Genomic DNA, 26,691 nt, shown 5'->3' with positions numbered 1-26,691 from the left:
GCTGTGCTCTCAATCCAGATCCTTCTCTCGAGCCTTGGCCCTCTCAGACAACAGAGCAGGCAGAACCAACACGTCAGCCCCCCCCCCTAAAATTTCCCAGCATCCTCGGTGGCTGTCATTTGTTTCCCAGCCAATTCCTCATTGAGTAAGCAACACCTGTCACAGCACGCTGCATCCGCTGGCACCTCTCGCAGGGTTTAACTCAGCCCCTTTTGCAGAAAACCAATTTGTTGTTTTTTTAAAACTTCTCTTCGGCCTTTTTAACCGAAACAAAATCAGTACTGTAGACGGACTTCAATTCCCTGTCACTCGCTTCATTGCAACAGCATCATCTGCTTGACAATATAAGCAATTCCCACATCTAATTACGGTGAGGATTTCAGGTTCATTAACATCAGTAAGGCAGGGAATTAGATGTGAAAGTGCCAAGCTTTGCTCCATGGACTGCAAGTTCTGCTTTCCTTTCCCTGGCTTTCTCCAGGACGCCTGGATTTTTTTTCTTCCCCTGTAAAAGTAATTCCATTTTCTTAAAATAAGTACACGTGTGCTATTAAAAAGCAAATGGCCACAATTTTGACAGCGGCTTTCTGTTGAGGTCACTGCGATCGGAATAAGACGCAGCTTCTATGTCGTCTGGTTTGTTTAAAGAAGTTGGAGTAAGGTTTCAGACGTTACAACAGTGATTGCACCAAGAAGTACTTCATTGACTGCAAAGTGCTTTGGGATGTCCTGAGGTCGTGAAAGGCGCTAGATAAATGCAAGTCTGTCTTTCTTCCTTTCATAGAAACATAGAAAATAGGTGCAGAAGTAGGTCATTCAGCCCTTCCAGCCTGCACCGCCATTCAATGAGTTCATGGCTGAACATGCAACTTCAGTACCCCCTTCCTGCTTTCTTGCCATACCCCTTGAGCCCCCTAATAGTAAGGACTTCATCTAACTCCCATTAAAAACAGTAAAAATCTACATTTCCTCAAAGTTCACTTGTAAATCTCTCGGCTCGGAGAACCGTCTATCAGTAAATCATACACTGAGGCCTTATTTTGTACAATAGATAAAAGGGCACATGTTCTGAGAGGCTCTTCTGGAAAGTAGTGCACTGTGACAATTATAGCCAAATTAATTAAAAATACGCCTATCTGTATTACATTTTGTGGCATAGGTCAAAATAAGGTTTTATGTTAATGTCTTTGCAAGATTCAAAATACATGTCTTCCCACTCAGAGTAACACCTGCAGAAAAATAACACTGTAAATAACTTGTGCTGAATACGATTAATTATGCAGGATTGTGGAATATGCCAGCAGGTTCAAAATAGCCTAACAGGTGTAGTTCTCTAACCCATTTATAACCGTGAGCAAAACAGGATTAAACGTATCTACAGCATATCTAAGACCGCCTATTCCCATCTCTGTAACAGCGATTATAATCAGGGATGCTCAAGAGGACAGAATTAGAGGAGCGCACACATCCCGGGGGTGGGGGTGGAGGGGGGAGGGTTGTGGGGCTGAAGCAGATTGCAGAGATAGGGAGAGGCAAGGAGCCCATGGAGGGACTTTTGAAAACAAGGATGAGAATTTTGAAATCGAGGCGTTGCTTAACCGGGAGCCAATGTAGGTCAGCGAGCACAGGGGTGATGGGTGAGCGGGACTTGGTGCGAGTTAGGACATGGGCAGCCGAGGTCTTGGATCACCTCTAATTTACGTAGGGTAGAAAGTGGGAGGCCAGCCAGGGTTGCGTTGTAATTATCAAGTCTAAGTCTAGAGATAACAAAAGCATGGCTGAGGGTTTCAGCAGCGGATGAGCTGAGGCAAGGGTGGAGACGGGCGATGTTATGGAGGTGGAAATAGGCGGTCCTAGTTATGCTGTGGATATTTTGAGAACCTGCTTGTCTTTCGATGTCAATTCTGTGCGTCTCTGTTTAAATAAATATTCCACTTTGCAGTATGAACCCACTGCAAAGTTTTGAATCTTGCAGGTTCTGCTTTCAAAGTTCTGAGGCGTCCGTTCGAATGCCCTTTGTGCTGCTGTCAGGCCCAGTCGCCTGTGACACCCGCATCTCTTCCACCTTATCTGCAAGTCATTAGTTCAGGCCAGCAAATCCGTCACAAGGCAGTGCTTGATATAAACAAGAGATCACAAAGACATTGCTGGTAATCAATAGCAGGACGGCTCCAGTATGGAGGCCCCTCCAGTGCTCATCATTTCTCTCGCTCTCCATCTCTATAACCAAACGAAGCATTCATTCCAATAATAAATCTGAGGTGATTTAAATCCTGGACCGTGCGGCTGCCTGCTTTAATGATTTATTTTGTACATTTCACGAAGCGGGAGATTTGTCCATTTCGACTGACAGGTCACCTTCAAACGCCACAGGCAGGCCATTCTTCATCACACAGACGAGCATCTCATCCCAGCAAGTAAACATTAAAGTAAAAGAGTCCAATTGATTGTGGATGGAGGAGAAAAGGCAGCATGGCCATATATTTTACTCAAAGTGCTAATGCCTCACTTTCCGTGCCTTCTGTGGCTCATTTACTAGAATTATAATGCTGCTTTGGAGGCAGTGGCTCAAGGTTACTGTGCAAAAGGGAAGAGATAAAACAGTTTCCTATTAGCTTCATTGGCATGACCGCACTCTGTTAATCAGAGGATCTCAGCTTGACCGATTAGTCTGACCCTGTCTGCTCGCTTATCTGCAGTAACAGCTTCTCTGTCCCAACTTCCTTAACAAATTTTTCACCCAAAAAAAAGCTTGGCTGGACATATTTCCAGTTTGCACATATCGATGTGTTTAATTCCTACTGTACCCAAGGGGCTTATGAATGGTGTGATATTGGTCACAATGACTTCTGACAAAACTCATGTAGGTAATGGGGCCAGGTTTCAAATTAAAAGAATAATATATGTGATGCTTAAACAGACCTCACAGAAACAAGCTGCAGTTTATTGAGAAACAAGCTGGAAGAAAACACCAGTTCAGAGTGAGGTATCACTCTGGGGACCTATTTACATTCTCTCCCTAATGAAAAATAAGTCTCCAACGTTTTTTATGTTTCTTCCCCTTTCACCTCTCCAGCTTCCAATCCCCAACAATCTATTGGCTTTGGGCCACTCACCAACTGCTTTGCTGCCACTATTGTGAACCTCTCCACAGCTGTCACTCCCACCATTTGTACAGTGCTGTTTTACCTCAGCTTTAAACTTCACTCTTTATTTTCATTCATCCCGAAAATGCCCGAAGAACCAGTAAGCTGACTTTGCTGCTTGTTCTGAGAGTTATTGGAAGAAAGTGATAGGCTCCCAGACAAATAAGGAAAGGTGTGGAGTGAATTCTCCGTGGCTTGACAATGATCGGCGTGTGATGCCAAATGGAAATCCACCCACCCAGGTCCGCAATTGTTAGGCCTAATGCAGAAATATTTCCACAAACTACCACTCAACAACCGTATCCTGTCTGCCGATGATTGCACTGATGTGGCTTTCTATTAAAGTTCACAAGGCAACCAATAGGTAGGTAAAAGAAAGACTTGCATTTATATAGTGCCTTTCACAACCACCGGACATCTCAAAGCACTTCACAGCCAATTAAGTGCTTTTGGAGTGTAATGTAGGAAACGCAGCAGCCAACTTGCGCACAGCAAACTCCCACAAACAGCAATGTGACAATGACCAGATAGTCTGTTTTTTTTGTTATGTGATTGAGGGCTGCCAGGACGCCAGGGATAACTCCCCTGCTCTTCTTCACAATAGTACCATTAGATCTTGAGAGAGCAGACATCAGTTTAACATTTCATCTGAAAGGCGGCACCTCCAACAGTGCAGCACTCCCTCAGCATTGTATCAGTCCAGATTTAAATACTCAAGTTGCTAGAGTAGAATTTGAACCCACAACCTTCCCTTTCAGAACCACCTGAGGCGAGTGTGCTACCCACTGAGCCACAGCTGACACTTTTTTACATGAAAGAAGTGATGCATGTCAGGCGCAATGAACACACTCTGTGTAAACAGTAAATTAAGACTTACTATCTGTAAGGTAAAATGGTAACAAAAGAACCATTCCTCTTGTCCTCTCTCACTGGTGCCCTTTGTCAACATGACTGCACGCAGGAATATGTTCTAACTATTAGAATATGTACAGCAGTGTTATGCTTCTGTGAAACATAATTATTGTTTATGATTAAAAGCCCTCTACTCCACCGCTCCATCTGCTGTGATAGTGAGTCACACAAAGCAGATAGGTCATAGGCTCGGTGTCCTCTGCTAAGTTGTCGTATCTCAGTTGTGGCAGCAGCAGGGGTATGACAATGACAGGCAGGAAATTGGTCCATCCAGCCTGTCCCACACAAATGACATACATTCCCTGTCCTACCCCAACCACATGATCTCCTGGGAAAGGTGAAAAAAATGGAAAAGAAAACCTAGGCCAATTTGAGGGATAGAAATCTGGGACATTCCTCTCCAACCCACCGCCGGCAGGCGATGGAAATGAGTCCAGGCGATCACCCTTGAATAGGGAAGCAGGTTAAAAATCAGCCAGGTTTCCCACTCTTGAAACTGCACCAGCGGATGTCAGATGAAGAAAAGATCATGTGCCACCCATAATCAAACCGCCTGCCCATACTACTGTCCAAGAAAGAAATAATCACTTGCTTTTCAATAGCACCTTTCACAACCTCACTATGTCCCAAAATGTTTCACAGCCAATGAAGTACTTTTGAAGTATAGTCGCTGCTGTAAGTTAGGAAACATGCCAGCTGATTCACGCACAGCAAGCTCCCACAAACAACAATGTGACAATGACCAGGGGCTAGAACCTCCACTTTTGAGCTTATCGCCCAAAAATGGGCATTATTTCCAGCGTGAGCGGTAAAAAAGGGTTTTCAGATCGCCGGCTTCTTGTCCATTCTCAAAACACCTAATTTACATTTTTGAAAATGGGCGTTACCGTGAGCGATATCAAATGGGCGGTAGCGTTAAATTTTTCTGACCTTCTGCCGTAAAGTGTGGCCGTCCTTAGCAACGGCATGGCAACCCTCGATTCCCGAGCTTAAGCAGGTCAAGGGTCACCATGACATGCGCTGAAGAGGAGTCAGAGAGAGAGGGAGCTCAGAGGGACTGAAGGCCTGGCTGGGTCTGGTGTGGCTGCTTTGGGAGGAAGGAGGGAGACTTTAGAGCTTCACAGCAAGTAGGCAAACAAAAAGAAGCTGTTAACAGCCACATATTTGACCGAATTTGCCCTATAATGGAGGGAGAGGAGGAGGCATCACAGCACGCTGTGGTGGGAGAGGAGCACATTGGAGGCTGCAAAAGAGCCAGGAGGTTCTAGGATGAGGCAAATGCCTCCCTCCTGCAGGAGGTCGAGTCACGCTGGGGTGATTTGACACAGGGAAGGCGTGGGAAACCCACCCCAAAGGCCTACCAGATGATATGGACCGAGGTAGCAGAGGTAGTCTCGTCGGCGACCAACGAGGTGCGTGAGGGCAACCAATGGCGCAACGATGGAACGACGTTGTGGGATCCGCAAGAGTAAGTATCACATTGATTTACAAGTACTTATGTATTTATATAATTTGATTTTGTAACAGTCATGAGTGACTATCAGCAGAGGTGAGGTCTTGCACTTTTACTGGGAATGTTTTACTCAAAGCCTGCGGTCACGGTGTACATCTTTAGGTAAAGAATGATAATAATCTTGATTACATCTGTTGGTTATGTGTTGTATTAGTGTCTGTGACAGTACCTAGCAATGATATCACGCAATGAACTCATGCCATGTCATCCTGTCACTTTTTACAGAAGAAGCTATCGACGATGAGGTCCATGCAGAGGCGAACGGGTGGGTCACCAGTCCCCAGCGACATCACTGACATGGAGGAGCGAGTGCTAGCACTTGTGGGGAAGCATCATCGGACAACCACGGACACATCTGCAGACCCTGAAGTGATGCCACGTGAGTAAAGCTTACACCATTGTGTGAGGAAAAGTCAATCGATGCCACACCCACTCATATCCGACCAATCATATATGATAGATGATTTCTAAAAGTGTCATAGAAATAATCCTGGCCGAATGAAAATCATTGCAATCCACAATGTGTTGAAGGTCATAAAATGTGATGTCTGCGATGATTTTGAGAGCGGTGGTGCTTTTGTTGTGCATATGCTATGTGTCGCGCTGGACTCACCTTGTCACCCTAGCACCCCCTTTTCCTCTAACAACCTCATTTGTGTCTTACAGCTCAGCCAGCAGCACGGCCCCAGGCAAAGCCACAGAGGCCAGAAGGTGGGGGCGCGGGGCAGGAGTCGGTGGATGATCCTACTACATCTGGTGCTGAGGAGCTCTGAGTGTCGCCCGTCAATCCGCTGGGTCTGTTCTCGACGGATGAGAGCGCGGACTTCGAAGAACCTGCATCGCCATGCTCCGGTACCCATTCCACCCCAAGGCCAGCTATTGGTCCTCCGGTCATTCCCGCCTCCAATTTGGAGGTGCCAGCTCCAAGCACCTCTCCACAGGGCACCCCATTTGTCCCCAGGATGGCGCCGACCCCGGGGAGGCCTTGTGGACGCAGCAGGTTTGTTCCACGAGCACGACATGATAGCGGACAGATGGTTCAGTTGTCCAGAGGACTGTAGACATTGGTGACCAGGTCATTGAAGCTTTGAGGGGCATATCCCAACACCTGGCCACCATGTCCGAGTACATTCCACGCATGGCGGAGTCCCTGGATGCGATAGCCAGGAACACTGCTGGCACAGGCCTCCCAGTGGTCCCACAGCGCGACACTCCATCCCTAGGTTCCGCACCACCACTGTGAATGACAGATGCGAGCAAGGACCAAAATCCTGCTTCTGCATCAGAGAATGTTGCTCCCTCAGCACCCCCCATTCCTGTGCCCATTCAACCAACGCATCTGCCTTCATCCCCCCAAATGAGGCACCACGTGAGGAGCTCCTCGGCCAGGCACCATAGAGCAAGGAGGGGAAGGGGTCGAGATGGGGAGAAGAAAGAGAGGGGGGAAGGAAAGTGAGGTGCAAGTGCGCAGGTGATGGCTGTGTTATATCTTCATCTGGGTGTATGCAATTTGTTGCACTGTATGGGGGCTGGGGACCATGCTCCTGTTTTGCCTTTGTATTCTGTGTTGCTGGACATGTTGACCATGTGATTTATGTCAATGGTGGAAAAAATGGGATGTGGGCAGGGGTTGGGTATTATTGGCCGTGTTACTTATGATTTCAGACCAATGTTGGTATTCAACTTTTGTTATTGAACATAACCTTGTTGCGCATTGTCTCAGATAGCAGGACCATTACACACTGGTGATTCCTTACCGTGAAAGGGTTAAATACAACTTTACATCAATCAACGTAAACTTTAACTGGCACCAAGGTGATGGGCACCATTGATGACTGAGCTGCACACGCACAGCAGTGTGTCAGCGTTGTTACTCACGTCAGCGCTCTTTCAGGTAAATCTTTCCAATATCAGCTCCTCACATAAGAGTGGGATTTAACAAATGCCAGCCATAGCACTGGTGTCCGTCCCGGTTAGTTCCACTTTTTGTGAGCGGTTCTTTGAGTGGGCGATATTCTGGGCAATATGTGTGCGAGGTGGTGAAATTGACGGTGGGCGATCTCCATGGCCACTAGTTAGGGTAAATATGCTCTTTAAGACAAAAAACAGTCGCTGGGCATTATTATTGAATCTCGGCATTAAGTCTGTGAGGAAAGTAACGTTGGGTGATATTATGAGCATTGAAATTGCCCATTCTGCTGATTCCGCCCCCAAAAAGTGGATGGGCAGTAATATTTTTTCTCAGCGTTAAGCACATGGGGAAAATAATGCTTGCCGATAAGTCTCCTAAAATAGCCCATCAGTATCCATTTTGTGCCAAAATGGGCGATATCTGGGCATTATACATCATTTCAGCGGTTAAATCGGCGTTAAGTGGGCGTTAAGCAGGCAAAAAAGTGGACGTTCTAGCCGCAGATGTTTTAGTGATGTTGGTTGAGAGATAAATATTGGCCAGTACTCCGGGGAGAACTCCCCTGCCCTTCTTTGAATGGTGCCATGGGATCTTTTACATCTACCTGAGAGAGCAGATAGGGCATAAATTTAACATCTCATCTGAAAGACGGCACCTCCGACAGTGCAGCGCTCCCTCAGTACTGCACTGGAGTGTTCAATGTAGATTTTGTGCTCAGTTCTCTGGAGTACAACCCCACAACCTTCCGACTCAGAGGCGCGAATGCTACCAACTGACACACAATTAGTCCAGGCTCTCGTATGAAGAATGGCCACTTGTAAGAGGGTCCAAGGCTGCTGACACCCATGGAGCCATACCCAAGGATAAATTAACAACTTCAGCAAAGGATTGAGACAAGGAGAAACTCAAAAAACTCTTCCGTCTGCTGCAGGAACCTATTCCAGCGAACATGTCAATTGTTTTATCCCTCTGAATCAAAATCAGCTAGCCAACGTCACATCTTGCATTCAAAATAAATGTCAGCACATTGTCACCATTTTCAGCCTTTTGCCACGGTAAAGAAATCCTATTTGCAATTGCCCCTGCTGTCACTAAGCAACCCACTGTGTCCCTCCACAGATGCAGTAAGTGCACAGCTGTTATTTTCAAAAATTATTTTTTTTAAAAGGTGCTGACGGAGTTTAATACAACAACAACTTACATTTAGATAGTGCCTTTAACCTGGCCAAAAATCCCAAGGTGCTTCACAAATTATCAATCAAAATTTGACACCTAGCCATGTAAGGAGCTATTAGGACAGGCAACCAAAAGCTCAGTCAAAGAGGCAGCTTTTAAGCAGATTTTTAAAGGAGGCGAGATTGAGGTAGAGATGATGTCACTTATTTTAACATTGACCAAAAGTAGAGGCACCTCATGATGTGGGACAGACCCCACCCCTATGCATGTTTCAGCTGAGAAAAGATCCATTTCTGGCAGTCTTATTACATATTGTATTTATGACACTGTCAATGAAAGGAGCTCTCGCTAGATTAATTCCTTTGTAAGTGAGAGCTGAGTTGATAATGTTGTATTTTTCACTTCCGACCCAGTGTGTGTCAGTGCAGTCAGGAATGTTGTGGAATCTTAATCTGTTATCTCCATCGGAAATTAATCTTTATCACCCAGAAAACTGACAACCCAGCAACCTCCCCCGCCCCCCCCATCTCCCTGCGCCCCCCCAACCCCCCGCCACCAACCCTCACTAGCGCTAATCTTATCAGGAAATATCTTTTGATTGCACAAGTTACTATCGTTTTCCTTTTCCTTTTCATGCCAGCACCCAAGGGGTTCAAGCCCTCATTTTTTACTACTACAAGCATAAATCAACTGACGCGCACTATAAAAAGAATACACAGCAAGAGAAACAGAACAAACCAAAAAGATTGTCACAGCACTGCTTCGAGCAACAATAAAATAATACAGAAGGAAATTCTGCAAACAACATTAAATATGTACGTGTCACTGACAATATTCCACCACATTTTTATTTGGGTACGCGGCCCATTCAGTTTCACACATGCGTGAAATGTAACATTACAAGAAGCGGTCCCGGGCTGCATGGGACTGGCAGAGAGCTGCACGACCAGCTTAGAGGAAACGTTGGTTACTGCACGACATGAGCTAATAATACCGATTGTCCAATGCGTTTACAAAGATAGATTTTGATGCTGTCAGATCCAGCTTGTTGCATATGTAGGTGATAAATAGATTCAGGATGTTTTGAGTTTTAAATTTTTCTTATTTGGAGTATAGGATTTTTGTTCAGATTCAGGGATGGTAGATCTCTTCCATGTGTCAACACCCCAAGGTCAGTTATTGCTTGGATTATAACTCCTATTCTAGCCCAACAATCTGCACTAACCAAACATCAGAAAGATATAGCTTGCTGTATAAGGACGCTATTTCCATTCCCACCCCAACTATCCTTCTGTCAGTCTAGTGTAAGAGTAGGAACTTTAATGTCAATCAGTGAATTGTGGATAGGTCTGCTTTGTGGAATCAAAGCCACAAGCAAATGAGTTGATAAAGGCCAAAGTCATTAATTAGTGCAAGCCAAGAGCTGCACACCCATCTAGTTGGAGATAAAAGACAGTGTGTCATCCCATTGAATTTAACGTGCCACTGGGCCGTAATTTGCAGCCCCTACGGGTGTGTACGAGGTGTGCACGCACCCATAGGTGCCGCGCAAGTTCCAGGTTTGGGCATGCACTGCACATGCGCTAAAACCCGGAACATGTGATCTGTCAAGAATTTTCTTGACCGATCGTACGAATCCCGGGGAAATGGCGAAGAGTTGGGCTATTTTCCCAACTTCTGCCCAGCGAAAGCTCATGAAATTTTACACGTGGTAAAAATAGGCGTAGGGCCTGCTTTTATCAGTGTAAGAGTTTTAAAAAACAGAAAAATAAAATTTAGCAATAATTTATGCATTTAAAAACCTGTGAAATAAGGTAAGGTTATTTTTTGCCCCTTTAAAATATAAATTTATTTTTCAAAAAAATAAAATTTTTGTTTCAAATATTTAATTAAATGCCATTTTAAATATGTGATTTTTTTTAAAATTTGAAGTGTAGAGGTATTTTTTGGCGTATTCCCATTCATACTTATGGGGTTTCCGTACATATAGAATCCCCATAAGCTTGAGTGGGGATTCCCTTCTGTCATTCGTTGGGCCAGCCCATGTGATCACAGGGGCGCTTGTGAACCACCTGCACCTTGGGGTACGTGGGCCTCTTCCCGCGTGTACCAGAGAGGGTCAGGACCACGAGTCTCCATATCTCTCGGACCACCAGCTGCGCCGGCATTTTATTTGCGGATCGGAGAAATTTCCCGCGTTAAGCCTCTGACCGCAAATTTAGGGCCATTATATTTTCCAAAAGTTTAAATGTCTGCTCGCATTTTTACCCTATTATTCAACCTAACAAACCTTTCATTGTCCAAATTAATCTGATGTACTATGAGCAGTATGGATAACAAGATGGTCTTACTGTACAAGTTATATGTACAACTGATCCCCATATATCCATCACATCTATGTAGGACACCAGGTACAGATGGTGTTTTACATTTTCATATCAGAAGGATGCAGTAATCTATTATATGATGTTATTGTAAAATAAGATGGTTTAGCCACTATGTTCTTCTGAGTTAGATTATTTTTACATTGGGAAATTGAATACATCCATTTGTCAGACTTCATCACACACATTAATTCATACTGAAATAGGGTGGGATGGGGTCCGTGTAAAGCATAAACACCAGCATAGACCGGTTGGGCCGAGTCACTTGTAACTGTGCTGTAAATTCTATGTAATTCCGTGTTAACTGTGGTCCAAATAGGACTACATGTGCAGCATTACACTATAGCAATTTGGACGTCTAAAAGAAAACAAAACCTCATCACAGAGATATTCAAGTCGTATCTTTTCCTTCAGTCAAACTGTTCCAGATCAGATGGAAGATGGGCAGTCAACCAAGCGACATTGAACTGAACAAAAGTAGGTCGAGACTTGGCTAAAAGCAAAGAATGTGACAATGGATCCTTCAGCCTATATCTGATAACTGATTAATGTTTCCTTGGTTCATTGTGGCTTTCTTCCCAATAAACTGCCAACGAACCGCTGCTGAACTAACATGTAAGACTTTCTGACCACGCTACAATTGTGCACAATAAGGATAATGTTCCTAACCATAACAATGCACTGTATTACATTTCTGTAAGGGGAGTTAAAAGATAATCTATGGTCAGTAAAGTACTAACTGTAACAGCAGGTGTTAGGCAAATGATTCTGTTGGTAGCAGGAAACCCAGCCAAACCAATCTGTTAAACACTTGTCTGATCAACTGTCCCACTTACAATAACCCTCTATTTGCAAGTAATTATTGGTTACTGTAAGTGTAAGATCAAAACCCACCAACTGTTTGGAATGTTGAAGACAGCTCTTTTTGTATGAGTACAAGAAGTGTACAAAATGACCTTTGCAAACAACGGATGGGATGACTCGATCTGAATGCTGAGCATGGGGCTATTTGACACCTAGAGATTGTCCTGGAGTCTCCGGGAATGAAAGATTCATCTCCTGCGCACTGTTTCCAGTAACCCTGGTGGAAAATCACTGGGGCATTTTCGTTTTCTTTTGGTTATAAAAGTATTAGAGATTGGGGGTGGGACGGATGGAGAAAAGGCTGTTTGAACGACAGTCAAGAATGATCCAATCGGGTAATGGAGAGTCCGTTCACTTTCCAATTGGCGTGGGAAGACAGGGTGCCACAAGGTTGGATGTGTCAGGTGACGAACGGCAACAAACTGTTAGCATAGGAACAGTAACGTAGTGGTTATGTTACTGGACTAGTAATCCCGAGACCGAGACTAATGATCTGGAAACGTCGGTTCAAATCCAACCATGACAGCTGGGGAGTTTAAACTCAGTTAATTAAATAAATCTGGAATTTAAAAATTGACCCTTTTTTTAAGCACCGTTACCGGCGGCAAAGGTGCGTAAAGCAATAACCGCGCGGCTGACGTGGGGGGCCGACGTTTTGTAAATTGCCCCCCTTTATTTTTGGAGCAGTGCCCGGGCTGTCTTCCTGCCCGTCGGGCACGTGCCGACATCTTACTGACCGGCAGCAACTCCCTTTCCGTCACACATGGAAAATTGCCCTGTGGGAAATTGCTGCCAGTCGGTGCCTCCGACAGCTTTCCCCGGCAAGAAGCTTCTCGTGGTTGGGCGGCGCGTCCGCCCTTAAAGGGGAGGGCATACTGCCACGGCCGCCATTTTATTTTAATTGTCAGCCGACTCCGACGTCGGCCCGACAATGCTGGCCACGGGTTCGGCCGAGCCGACAATAGGCGGCCCGGCACTCCCTCTTGGGTGCCAGACCACTTGCCCGGCCGAAACCTTCCCTGGTAGCCCAGTGGACCTAACTAAAATAAATGCAGAGTTCGCAGTGGCCCTCCCCTTTAACTGAAGGGGTGGGATGTTGTGACACGTCAGCACGATGCGGCACGCCCCCGCGTCGCGCTGACGTCATCAGCGACGCACTGATGAGTCGGAACAGCAGCTGACCCGACACAATGGCCCTTCCACTCTGCAGCTGCCCAGAAAACCACACCGACATCAAAAAAAATGAAGACCTCAATATGGCTCAAATCTCCGCCGGAGAAAAAAACTAAAAAAATCGGTAAGTGCACCCAGTTTGGAGCAGAGGGCAATTTCGGCCCCCCAGTGTCAGTAATGGTGACCATGTAACTACCAGATTGTTGTAAAATCCCATCTGGCTCACAAATGTCCTTATGGGAGGAAATCTGCCGCCCTTACCCAGTCTGGCCTGTATGTGACTCCAGACCCACAGCAATATGGTTGACTCTTAACTGCCCTCTGAAATGGCCAGGCGAGCCGTTCAGTTGTACCAAAAAGAACAGTGGTTATTCTCAAGGGCAATTAAGGATAGTCAATAAATGCTGGCCTTGAATGAATAAATAAAAAAGAAAAATCTGGTGGAGGAGTGAGGGTCATGTGACGATACGACCAGGAATATGTCCAACCAGAGTTAGCAAGCCTACTAGTGAAACACTACGGCAATGCTGCTTGGGTGGCCCAGAACATATGAACATAAGAAATAGGAGCAGGAGTAGGCCATATGGCCTCGAGCCTGCTCCGCCATTTTATACGACCTTGGCTGATCCGATCATGGACTCAGGTCCACTTCCCTGCCCGCTCCCCATGACCCCTTATTCCCTTATCGGTTAAGAAACTGTCTATCTCTGTCTTAAATTTATTCAATGTCCCAGCTTCCACAGCTCTCTGAGGCAGTGAATTCCATAGATTTACAACCCTCTGAGAAAATAAATTTCTCCTCGTCTCAGTTTTAAATGGGCGGCCCCTTATTATAAGATTATGCCCCCTAGTCCTAGTCTCACCCATCAGTGGAAACATCCTCTCTGCATCCACCTTGTCAAGCCCCCTCATAATCTTATACGTTCCAATCAGATCACCTCTCAATCTTCTGAACTACTGGGGTTTAAGCAATGATGTTTTTCTCACACCCATCTCAACTATCTAAAGATTCCCAAACATCGTAACAAAGCCATTTCTCTCACATGACTGTACATAATGCCGAGTAATGTGCCACAGAAATACAATTTGTCTGATTTCAGCTACTGTTCCCCCACCCGCTCTGAGAAAGTAGTATAGATTGTCAGAGCAAGAACATGCAAGAGTCACAGAGAGTTTCATCTGACAACATTGCAGGAAATTAGAAGGTGTTAGGGATACGTTTGTGACAATCTCCTGGTTATCTTGAACCCACGTTGCTGCATTAATCCTGGCAGTGAGCGGTAGAATAGAATCATTGTACTTATTGTAACATAGTAATGCAAAGTCATGACCGAAAGTCAGAAGTTAACACAATGATAGAACAAAGATTCATTTTAGAAAAGGGTTTTAATGCTAATTAATATTCAAATTGCTTTACAAATTAATAAACGGTGCTATCTAAAAGAAACTGGAGTACTGCGTTCATTTCTGAGCACCACACCTCAGGAAGGGTATATTGGCCTTAGAGGGAGGGTGCAGCGCAGATTCACCAGAATGATTCCAGGATTAAAAGGGTTAATCTATGAGGACAGGTTGCATAGACTAGGCTTGTACTCCATTGAGTGTACAAGATTAAGGGGTGATCTAATGGAGGTGTTGAAAGTGATTAAAGTATTTGATAGGGTAGATAGAGAGAAACCATTTCCTTTGGTGGGAGTCCAGAACAAGGGGCCATAACCTTACAGTTAGAGCTAGGCCATTCAGGGTGATGTCTGGAAGCACTTCTTCACACAAAGGGCAGTGGAAATCTGGAACACTCTTCTCCCAAAAACCTGTTGAGGCTGGGGTCAATTGAACATTTCAAAACTGAGATTGATAGATTTGTATTAGACAAGGACATTAAGGGTTACAGAACCAATGTGGGTAAATGGAGTTAAGATATAGATCAACCATGATCTAATTAAATGGCAGAACAGGCTCGAGGGGCTGAATGGCCTACTCCTCCTATTCCAAGGTTCCTGTGAAACAAGATATTATTTTCATTTATGAAAAGATAATCCAGCAATGTCAATCTGTATGATAAGTTCGTTCAAGAAGATGAGTCAATGTTCGGGCTCTTTCTCCTGGGGCTTGCCTGTCACTTGAAACCTGTCTGCTTCAGTCAGTTGACGTTTGGTTCCTGCTCTGGCTGCTAAGTTGAGCCCCATGTGGAAGCAAAGCTTTCCATCACTGGGGGAGTTCAAATGAATCTCACGTGACTTCACCCTGCTCCCACCTCTGCCTCTGTGGTGCGATATTAGTGACACACACTTCAATGTGCTCTTGTGAAATGCATTAGTTTGCTACTTTAATGAAGCCATTAATCCGAGTTTCTTTAAACCAGTTATAAGCTGAGTTCAAATAGCAGATGCAGGAATTTCAGACAAACGTATTTGTTGCAATCACACAGTGCAGTTTCAGCCCTACGCGTGTTTCGAATTACACGTCCAGCTGGACAATTATGAAGCAGCAGTAAAGCAATTCGGTTGAGAATTGATAATCAAGGTGATCATACACCCCCAGCAGCCCGGTTTCTACACAGTGGACAATGGCTCAGACTTTCCTCACTTCCTGGTAGGGGGGTTAGGCGAGACGGCAAATGGCCCATACAGCTCTGTCCTCCTTTCAGGAGAAGAGCAATCTTTATCTTCTCAAAAACATGTAGAAAAGGGGCAACTACCTGACTCTGTGCTCCCAGCGGGAACACGTCAGAAATTATACACTCTGCAGGGCACTTTACCACTTAAGGCAACGGTCGAAAATTCATGCACAGCACCATCAAATTTTCGAAGCGAGCTTTGTTCGATGAGAGGTCCATCAAAATGACCAGAAAATTACCTGTCAAATGGCTCTTGTTGTCGTTACTGAATTAACATCACTGCATAGAATTTTACAGCACGGAGGAGGCCATTCAGTCCACTGTTCCTGCACTGCCTTTCTGAAGGAGCTATCGACTTAGTCCCATTGCCATGTTATTGTCCCATACCCATGGCTCAGTCAGAAGGTGCAGGGTTTGAACCCTGTTGCAGACAATCCCAATGATGAGAGACCCGAACTCGGGCTCGGAACTCTAGCGGAATACTCGGTTCCGGTGAATATAGGTGTCCCACCTCCCCATCGTATGGGTTGTGGGAGCCTCCTGTCATATAGGACAAACCACCCTACTTGCTGGTATAAAGGTGGTTATGACCACGAAAGAACCACTCATGTTGTGGTCAGTCAATGCAAAAGCATTGGTAAGAACTACTACCATTTTGACTTGTCTATTAGGCTGCCAGAATATTGTGGATTGGATAGCACATCAATGTGGGGAAAATATGCAGTCCTGTTAGTTTACACAATGATGGAGGATGGCTTTGTGGTGGATAAGCAATCATCTGCCATGGCTCAGTAGTGGCATGCTCGCCCCTCTGAGTTGGAAGTTCTGGTTTCAAGTCCCACTCCAGGGACGTGAGCACGTAATCTCGGCTGACACTCCAGCGTAGTACTGAAGGACTGCTGCACTGGCAGAGGTGCCATCTTACGGATGAGATGTTAAACCAGGTCCTGTCTGACCTGTCAGGTGACGGTAAAAAGCACTATTTTGAAGAGCAGGAGAGTTATCCCCAGTGTCCTGGCCAATATTTAGCCCTCAACCAACATCACTAAAACAGATTATCTGGTCATTTATCTCATTGTTTTTTGTGGGACTTTGCTGGACTAAAATTGGTTGCCGTATTTCCTACAGTACAACAGTAACTACACTTCAAAAATTACTTAATTGGCTGTAAAGCACTTTGGGACATCCTACGGTTGTGAAAGGCGCTATATAAGTGCAAATCTTAGGGCCTGAAATTAGTGAAAGCTAAATTCCACCCAAGTACCGTCCAAAGGGCCGCTGAGATCCTGATGGTATTTTGGGCGGAAGTTTCATGGAAAAATCTGCGAAAGACCGCTCGGCGGCAAAAATGGGACATACGTGCCGATTCTGGGCGGCAGTGGGCGGTAGCTCCCATTCTGGGTGGCAAATGCAATCCTCGGCAAAGTACCGCTGAGGACTGAGTCGGGCCCAGGGAGGGGGGAACTGATTAAATAAATAAAACGTTTTCAAAACATTTTTAAAAACATCCCTCGGGGAACCCCATCCACCTAAATCCCCGAAAAAGAACTAAAGAAAAAAAAGAAGTGTCGGTCTTTATACTTACCGTTGAGATTAGACCTTCCTCCGCGCGGCAGTCTTTTTCGCTGCTGGATCGGAGGACCACCCGTACCAAACTGGGAACGCAGTGGGCAGGAGGATTCTTCTGGGCGTTGCCCGCCGGCGCACGCCAGCAAACGGTACCCAGCGGTCTTCTGTCCCCGCCAGCGGGAGGACACCACCAAACTCGCTCGGAGTGGAGAGCGATCAGAAACCAGGGAGACCGCCGAGAAAACCCGGCAGCAGCGGATGGTAAGTCCACCAATTTCAGGCCCTTTCTTTCTGAATGTAACCAGCAGATAGTGTCATGGTAGTTAAATGTCCACTGATGATTACCCTGATGCATTAGTGAAGAGACCTTTATGGGTTAAATGTCTTTTTCCGGTTGTCTGGTGAGGGATGGGCTTCAGGTGGTGATTTACCAATTTATGCATTCATGAGAGGAATATAGAAACATAAGAATACAGAGGACCATCAGGCAGGTTCCAGTAACTTGGAAACATACTGCACAACACCTGTCAAACCCCACTATCAATATTCTCACCGAGTCATAAATTCAACTCTCTTGAACTGCTGATACAATCTCTTGCCAGCCATTCCACACTTTCACCACCCTCAACATAAAGTAGTTAAATCTAAACTGTCTTTTTGCCTTTCCACTTCTAACATTGAGGCTGTTGTAATTCTGTTGTAGAATCTGTAACCTTGTTAAATATTTATCTCCTTTAAGATCTTAACTAGATCAAAAATCGCTCTTGATCCTTCTTCTCTCCAATGTAAACATTCTCAGCCTCTCCTCATATCTCAAGTGCCTAAACCTAGCTATCAACTCGGTTGCCTTTCGCTGCACCCTTGCCAATGTTTGGAAATCTTTCTCACAATACGATGACCAAAATCATGCACATTACTCCAAGTGGGGCTGATCCTGTGGTCCGCACAAGCTTCGGAATTTGGAGGATTTATGCTCTATTTATCTTGCTGTGCAGCCCAAGATCCTGTTGATCTCTTTATTGTTGTTGCAAACTATATTGATAGTGCCAACATTCTATCCACCCCCTTTTGGTGTGAGAAAATACAAATATTAAGAATGACGTGATCAATTGGGGTCGTTTTCAAAAATGCTTCGATTTCAAAATTCTTATCCTTGTCCTCAAATCCCTCCATGGCCTCGCCCCTCCCTATCTCTGTAATCTCCTCCAGTCCCACAACCCCCCGAGATGTCTGCGCTCCTCTCATTCTGCCCTCTTGAGCATCGCTGATTATAATCGCTCACCATTGGTGGCCGTGCCTTCTGTTGCCTCGGCTCTAAGCTCTGAAATTACCTGCCTAAACCACTCTGCCTCTCTTTCCTCCTTCAAGACACTCCGTAAAACATATCTTTTTGACCGAGCCCTGACCTAATTACTCCCTTTGCGGCTCGATGTCAAATTTGTAATCTCATAATACTCCTGTGAAGCGCCTTGGGATGTTTCACTACATTAAAGGCATTATATAAATACAGGTTGTTATTTTCATGAGAACACAGGAGGATACAGAGTGATTTGATAGAAGTATTTTAAAATTATGAAGTGATGGCACAGGGTAACTTTCAACGTCGGCTGGACAAAAAACTGCCAAGATCGGCTACACGTCACAAGCCCCGCCCAATTTTCCTTACCCATGAAAGTTATCCTCACTGCACCAGTGTTTGAGGAGGACCTACAATGAGGGGACATGAATAGAATCATAGAATCATAGAATGGTTACGGCACAGAAGGAGGCCATTCAGCCCGTTGAACCCATGTCGGTCCCTGCAAGAGCACTTCAGGTAGTCCCACTCCCCACCCTTTCCCCGTAGCCCTGTAAATATTTTTCCTTCAGGTACTTAACCAATTCCCTTTTGAAAGCCACGATTAAATCTGCCTCTACCACCCTTTCAGGCAGTGCATTCCAGGTCCTAACCACTCACTGCGTAAAAATAGTTTTTCCTCATGTTGCCTTTGGTTCTTCTGCCAATCAACTTAAATCTGTGTCCTCTGGTTCTCGGCCCTTCCACCAATGGGAACAGGTTCTCTCTTCTACTCTGTCCAGATCCATCATGATTCTGAACACCTCTCTCAAATCTCCTCTCAACCTTCTCTGGAAACAACCCCAGCTTCTCTAAGTCTATCCACGTAGCTGAAGTCCTCTCCAAGGCCTCCACATCCTTCCTAAACAACGTTGCCCAAATATGCAATAAATGCAAGATAATTAAGAGACTCGGAGCATCTTTACCATAGTTAGTGATTGAAGCAGAGCCCATGTCAACATAGGTTAGATAAGTAGTTGAAGGAAAGGGAGATAAAGGGATAGGAACTGGGCCGGCACATAGGATTACTGTTCATGTGGCGGATAAATATTAGCATAGACTAGTTGGGCTGAATGTAATGTATGTAATTTGATATAATTCATCAGCCCAGTTCCTCAATCTATCCAGATCCTTCAGTATCTGATCAGCACTCCCTCTGTTTAGTATCATCTTCAAACTTGGAGAATTTTGTTTGTGTCCCCGCTTCTCAGTTATTTCTGCACACAGTGGTGTCTCCAGCACATATCCCTGAGCAACCCACTAGTATCCTCTTTCCATACTGATACAGCGTCACGTATAACCACCTTCACTTCCTCTACTTCACGAGTGCTCCACCGGTGCCATGCTTCCAACCTTGCTGACCAATCCCCTATGATCCTTATTGTAGGTAAAGCTTACTATGCACTGTTACCTATGCTAAGGAACATGGATAAGAACCATGTACTACAGTTCTAATGGGCCCAAGTTTCCACACGATAAAAAACGGGCGCCTCTCCGAGCTGGGCGCCCGTTTTTCGCGCCTAAAACGGCGCCTAAAAAAACCGCGCTATTCTCGAGCGCCTTGCAGCTCCATGTCTGCCTGGCGCGGCGTGCAGGGGGCGGAGCCTACCACTCGCGCCGATTTTGTAAGTGGGAGGGGGCGGGTACCATTTAAATTAGTTTTTTTCCTGCCGGCAACCCTGCGCGTGCGCGTCGGAGCGTTCGCGCACACGCAGTGTGAAGGAAACATTGGCACTCGGCCATTTTTGTAGTTCTTTGTAGCTGTTTAATTTTTGAACATTTTTTTATAAAAGCACATTGCCATCAGCACATCAGCACGGGGGCTTCTTGCAGCAGTGAGAAGGCTGCAGGAAGCCTCAGAAGTTGAGCAGCCATTCCCGACGCCCCCCCCCACTGCCATCGGGAATGGCTGCTCAACTTCTGAGGCTTCCTGCAGCCTTCTCACTGTCTCCTTCCCGCCCGCCGTCTGGAACGGTTTCCTCCCCCCCCCCCGCAGCGTTTGGTCAATCGGGCCCGCCTCCCACCCGCCCGCCATCGGGAACGGCTTCCTCCTCCCCCCCTGCCATCGGGAACGAACGAACGAACTTGTGAGGCTGGCTGAAGCACTTTCACACAGGTAGGAAGATGGTTTATTTAATCTTTTCTTTGCTTATAAATTTTTATTCAGGTTGGATTTATTTGTATAATATTTGTAGAAGTATAAATAAGGATTTATTGTAGAATTTAATGACTTCCCTTCCCCCCCCCTCCCCCCCCACCTCATTCTGGACGCCTAATTTGTAACCTGCGCCTGATTTTTTTAATGTGTAGAACAGGTTTTTTCAGTTCTACAAAAATCTTCACTTGCTCCATTCTAAGTTAGTTTGGAGTAGGTTTTCACTGTGGAAACTTTGAAATCAGGCGTCAGTGGCCGGACACGCCCCCTTTTGAAGAAAAAATTCTGTTCCAAAGTACAACTGTTCTACCTGACTAGAACTGCAGAAAAAAAAATGTGGAGAATTGCGATTTCGGAGATAGTCCGTTCTCCACCAGTTGCTCCTAAAAATCAGGCGCAAATCATGTGGAAACTTGGGCCCAATATGTGGGATTCAAATTCATTCTAGTGTAAACCATATTATAAGCTTCTCAGACTCAACTCCAAATGAACCAAAAGTCTTATTCCTAAGAGCCCCACTCAAGAAAAGATGGAATAAACTTTTGTTGATAAAAAAAATAAGTAAACAGAGAAAAGGAAGCGTACACTTACCTTAACAATTGTTCTCAAATACTATTTCCCCTGATGATGGAGGCACATGTTGGATGTAACAGACAAAATAGTGATGTGTGTGTAAGGGGACCTGTTGCTAAGTGGCAATTGCTGTCGCTACTTTTTTATAAAGGGGACAAGTAGTGTGAATCAGAATTACACCAATTACAAGATTTTCAAATATCTGAATGCTTGCCTAGTTCAAAAGAATTGAAATTCAGACTTTGACAGGTCACAATCATTGCTGCTTTGGACCTGAAGGGGAGATTTTGCACTTCAGTGCTCTGAGAAAGTGCCAAGGTTATATAAGGGCAACATGTTCACCACCCACCCCCACCGCCCCGCCCCACCACAGCCCATGATTTTTCAGACAGCAAATAAGCGGGTTAGAGGTACACCGACTCCTGGTATGTACTCTTGGCGTGTGCGAGGAATGCTGAAGAAGTAAATATCTCCTTAAGTCGACAACGTGACTACAATATGTTTGTGTCAGTGCATTTCTTAGCAACACAAAACCCTGCCTGGCATGACTCACTTGCCAGTGTCAACACTGCCTGACTGACTTCCTTGACAATACAATCAGCTGTACGAGTATAAGATTACATGAACGATATTGTGAGTGCTACATTCTTGGCAGAATAAATGGTGGTCATTTCCTGGTGTCATCTAAGCAGCACATTTAATTAAGTCTCTGCCCCCATGCCTGTCATGGAATTATAAAAGAAGAAAGTGTGTTTTGAGGTCAAAGGTGTTGAGTTCCAGCCTCTTTCAGACATTGGATTGTACTAGAACTTGTCCAACACTTACACAGGATTCTATCCCATCTCAAGTTGCAATAGATCAGTCAATCAGATCTTAAAAATGTTACTCTTTGCCCCTCATCCAACCCGGGCCAACTGTCCCAATGGCTCAACAACTTTATCTGATGTGCAGCGGAACCCTACAGAAATGATAGGTCCAAGGTCCGACCACTGGTCAGTGCTGATTTAACTGTTCAATACAATCAGGGTACCACCAGCACTCTTAGTGCTGGGCTAAGGAAGGGGGAAATCAGTCAGGGTTCCCCTCTTCTGATGGATATATAGCTACCGCTGCTGGAAATACACATGCATAGATTGACTTGGGCTCAGCTGTGATGCCCTGCCTAGTCAAATGGCGTTACTGATGCTCACCGCGAAGGATCGCACTTGATAATGGTCGCTTGGGTAAGGTACCGGAAGAAGCCTGGCACCCGTGCAAATGTACATCAGCAACATGTCAACACCTTCACGATAGGGAGGGGGCGGAAAGTAACTCATAGAGAAAATTGCAAAGAAAACTCTTTGCGAACTCCCTCAATTGTCAAGCCATTAAAATAGATACTGTCGTGACCACATTTTGTGGCAACACTAATACCAGGGCTACTGAATTTTCCTATAATGTACTAGCAATACCAATTGTTGGTATTGGGCAATGAAGCTATCAGAATTATTTATACAGTTGTTCCCCATCTAGTCCAACAACAAACTATTTACAGAAATACAGAGCCTGTAATCTTCAAAGCCATACTGTTTTAAGTCCAAAGCCTGATGTGGAGTGGGAGAGGATAGGATCGGGAAGGGAGGGAAAGGGGTGGAATCGCTGCTTGAGCATTGCTGATAACGAAAATTAAAACTAATTTGAAGAATCTTAGTAGTCTTACATTTATTAATGATTCCACATCATTCAACACAGAAGTGTACTTCAAAAACAAACACACACACACCTATTGACCTGGAATTTCCTGGAACGCCTTGACGCGAAACTTACACTGGTTTTTACAGCGATCTTAACGACGCAAATTTCCACCCAAATTTTCTGAATCGCATCATCATTCGCCAGAACGTAAAAACCAATGTAAAACACACGGAAATCAATGGAAACAATCGGGTTATGAACGTTAAAGTTTGAAGCCATCAAACCACCATTTGTCCACATTAAGCGCAGCATGTTTAAGAAAATGCAATTGTGCAAGCTTTTCTTTTTCTTAATGGAACAGATGCTGATGTCATAAAAAAAAGCATTCAAGGTTACAGAAAATCCAGTGTAGCTCCACATAAGGAGAAATTAATAAAAATGCTGAAAGGAATCACTGAACATCATCAAAAATAGTGATTTCAGGTCCTGCTGCACTTTTGGGCATGAATTTACACCCGTTCAGAACTTGCTGTAAATGCAGGAAACTCACAGGGGCCGAAGTTGCCCTCAGCTGGAAATTGGGGAGGGCACTTCGAATTAATAGGAAATTTACCAGGAGTCAGAGGGAAGAGCCGGAAAATTTGTCTCTTTAAATCTGATACTGTGTCCCAGTGCTTTGGGTCGCTGTTTGAGGTGGAGTAGGGGTGGGTTTGAGTCGGGAGCAGGGCGGTGTCCATCACCATCGCGCTGACCATGTCGGGAGTCAGGAGTCAGCCGACAATTAAAACAAAAGGTTGTATGCGGCGGTGCGCCCTCCCCGTTAAGGGCGGCCGCACCGCCCAGCCACTCGCAGCTTCCTGCCTTGCGAAGCTGTCGGGGGCACGTGCTCCCACAGGGCAAGTTTACCCGCGGGGGCGGAGAAAGGGTTCCCTCCAGGCGGTAAGGGGTCGGCACGCAGCCGAAAATGGGTCGGAGCGCTGGGTGCGGCGGACACCTCCGGCCCGGGGACAATTGCAGATGGGTTGGCCCCGCCACCCACCAACGGTCGGTAAGGCCTTAGCTCCCCTCTAAGAGGCGGTAACGGGCCTTAAAGAAGGGGGCAATGTCCCTGTCCCCCCAACCCCTCTGGGCTTTTGCATAGTTGGCAGGGCTATGCTAATAAGCCAATTGGGGTTTGTGCGGATGAAACTGGGGAGCAGAGCAAATGATCAGGGCAATTCGTGCAAAGTGGATGTTTCGGTGTAAAACCGGTGTAAATCAGTTATGTGCAAATTTCCATCGGGAAAAAAAGCGGCCAAGCCATAGTTACTCTGTAACATTCCAGGAAATTCTGGGCCTTTGTGTCCAATATATCAGTCCATTGAAATGGGATGAGTGGCAAATCTCGTACTGTTCAGCAAAGCCTGTGCTAAATTGTCATGTCACAGTATTTGCAAGAATGAGATTGTTAATTTCTTTTGTTACAGATTATATTTCTTGTCCAATATTAGTGGGGCTCTTAATTCGTAGCTTAATTGTTGAGAGAACTCACCAAGACTGGAGTTCATGTCACCATTTTCCGACTCTGTGCCGTGCTGATTACTGTTACCATGGAAACTGTTCATGGCTTCTAGTTTGATCTTCTTTGCCTTCATGGCCTCTGCGATGGCAGCGTTGGTAGCTGCTGCGGCAGCGGCTGCTGCTGCCGCTGTGAGACCTGATAAAGAGGAGACAAGACAAGAAAAGACACATTGTGAGCTAGGCAAACACCTTTAGTCAATGATGGTGTATTATAAACTCCCTAAACTTCAGCCCATCCAAAACTCTACTGGCCGTATCCTCACTCGTTCGCCCATCACCCCTGTGCTTGCTGACCTACATTGGCTCCCGGTCCGGCAACGCCTCGAATTTAAAATTCTCATCCTGGTTTTCAAATCCCTCCATGGCCTCGCCTCTCCCTAGCTCTGTAATCTCATTCAGCACTAAAGCACTCCAGGATCTCTGCGTTCCTCCAATTCTGGCCTCTTGCACACCCCTGATTTTAATTGCCCCACCATTGGTGGTTGTGCCTTCAGCTGCCTGTACCCTAACATCTGCAATTCCCTCCTTAAACCTCTCGATCTCCTTCTCCTCCTTTAGGAAACTCCTTGAAACCGACCTAACTTTTGGTCATCTGTCCTAATATCGCTGTACGTGGCTTGGCATCGCATTATGTCTGATAACTGCTCTTGTGAAATGCCTTAGGATGGTTTTGCTATGTTAAAGGCGCGATATAAATGCAAGTTGTTGTTGTTGTTGTTGTAATGCCACTTCATCGTTAATTAGTCAGTCAACAATCAACCTCAAGATCAGAAATGAAGAAAACCACTTGGGAGATATATTAGAGGCCTGTCACCACCTGCTACGTTAAAACCTAGGCCGGAATCACCGCCTTCAAGAAAAAAGGAGAGAAAAGGGAGAGAGAAGAGCGTTGTAAATTTGCCACAACTCATCCAAACCAATCAATGCACCTGACACCCTTTCATCGGTGAAGCCCTCCTTGTACACTTGTTGTAAGTTTGCATCAGAATTGAAGAAAGTGTCCGAGTCTAACGCCGTGTGGAGTTTGCTGCTCCATGTGTTTGAAAGCTCCTACTGCCTGACTTTGTCATTTGCTTGGTCCAGGCTGTGACACTGGGGATTCACATCAGGCTGGTTATGGATGACAGATGCCAATTTCCTGTTGTCAAGTAAGCTGGCCCATGTGTTCGGCAGCGAATGCGGTACCTCCTTGCAGCCCTTGAGCTGAGTCCAGCTGTTATGATAAGCTCTGAGACAACTTGGAAGATTATGCCATGTTAACGTTCCAAGTTGTCTTATGTTTCGAATTAGAAGTTAGAAGAATGTCCCATTAGCAAACCATGTTGATTATTAAGTGCTTTACAAAAACTCTCACAGTTGTTTTTTTTTATTGCGTAACCTATAGGTGATGATAATCTAATGATTAATAGATCTCATTTGAGCACGGACATAAGATGAACCAATGGAATTAATGACAAGTAGAGCTTCATTATCTGACTTGGGCCTCATCATCAGAATGTCAGGGACATTTAGTCCTTCTAAAGAACATGGGCAACCCAATCTGATCATGGACACTGCTCCAGCCAGTTCATTTTCTGAGGAAAGGTTCTGCAAAGTTACTTCCTATTCCTCAAAGATAAATCAAGCACAAGTCCAGAATGCCTATCTAAATTTGCATCTTACCGCATTACTAGGGTAGTTGGCTTAACACTTCCATGTTCCTAACAGTTCAGGACTGATCACGTTATACACCACATTTAATTATCTATGTCCACATATATTATAATAGGACTATTGATCCCATTGCTAATCAGGTATTTACATGCTCTTTTTTTTCCTTTCAAACTACCTCCAATCTCATCATGGTATTCACTCCTTGCTGGCTCAAGGTTCATGGGTCCCAATCACTCTCGTACCCCAAGTATCATTCTTTATATGGCATACCTTGACAGTAGGTTGTGGGATCGGGAGGCGGGGGGGGGAGGTGGTTGGGTGGGAGGAGTGCAGAGATTATAAAACAAGGCCAATCTTGTTCGCACTTGAGGTCACTCTTCCAGCAGGGATCAACAGATGGTGATCGGGAGCAGGAAATTGGGCCTATTTTTCATCCCCAAGCTTGTGGCCTAATTGCAGCTCCCTTACCATTAC

At 45.3% G+C, this 26,691-nt stretch overlaps 1 protein-coding gene across 9 annotated transcripts in view; it reads right to left on the bottom strand.

The window, feature by feature from the left end:
• Positions 1-26,691, bottom strand: part of dachc (dachshund c) — a 662,558-nt gene that overhangs the window by 332,833 nt on the left and 303,034 nt on the right. For all 9 annotated transcript variants that reach the window (XM_070891740.1, XM_070891739.1, XM_070891746.1 and 6 more), the window contains one exon: positions 24,536-24,700. In XM_070891740.1, the coding sequence (XP_070747841.1) occupies positions 24,536-24,700 (165 nt within the window). The remainder of the gene's footprint in view (positions 1-24,535; positions 24,701-26,691) is intronic.

The sequence above is a fragment of the Pristiophorus japonicus genome, chromosome 10, assembly GCF_044704955.1.
Source record: "Pristiophorus japonicus isolate sPriJap1 chromosome 10, sPriJap1.hap1, whole genome shotgun sequence".
NCBI lineage: Eukaryota > Metazoa > Chordata > Chondrichthyes > Pristiophoridae > Pristiophorus > Pristiophorus japonicus.
The sequence above is the reverse complement of the archived record's forward strand: the minus strand, read 5'-3'. Positions and strand labels throughout refer to the sequence as shown.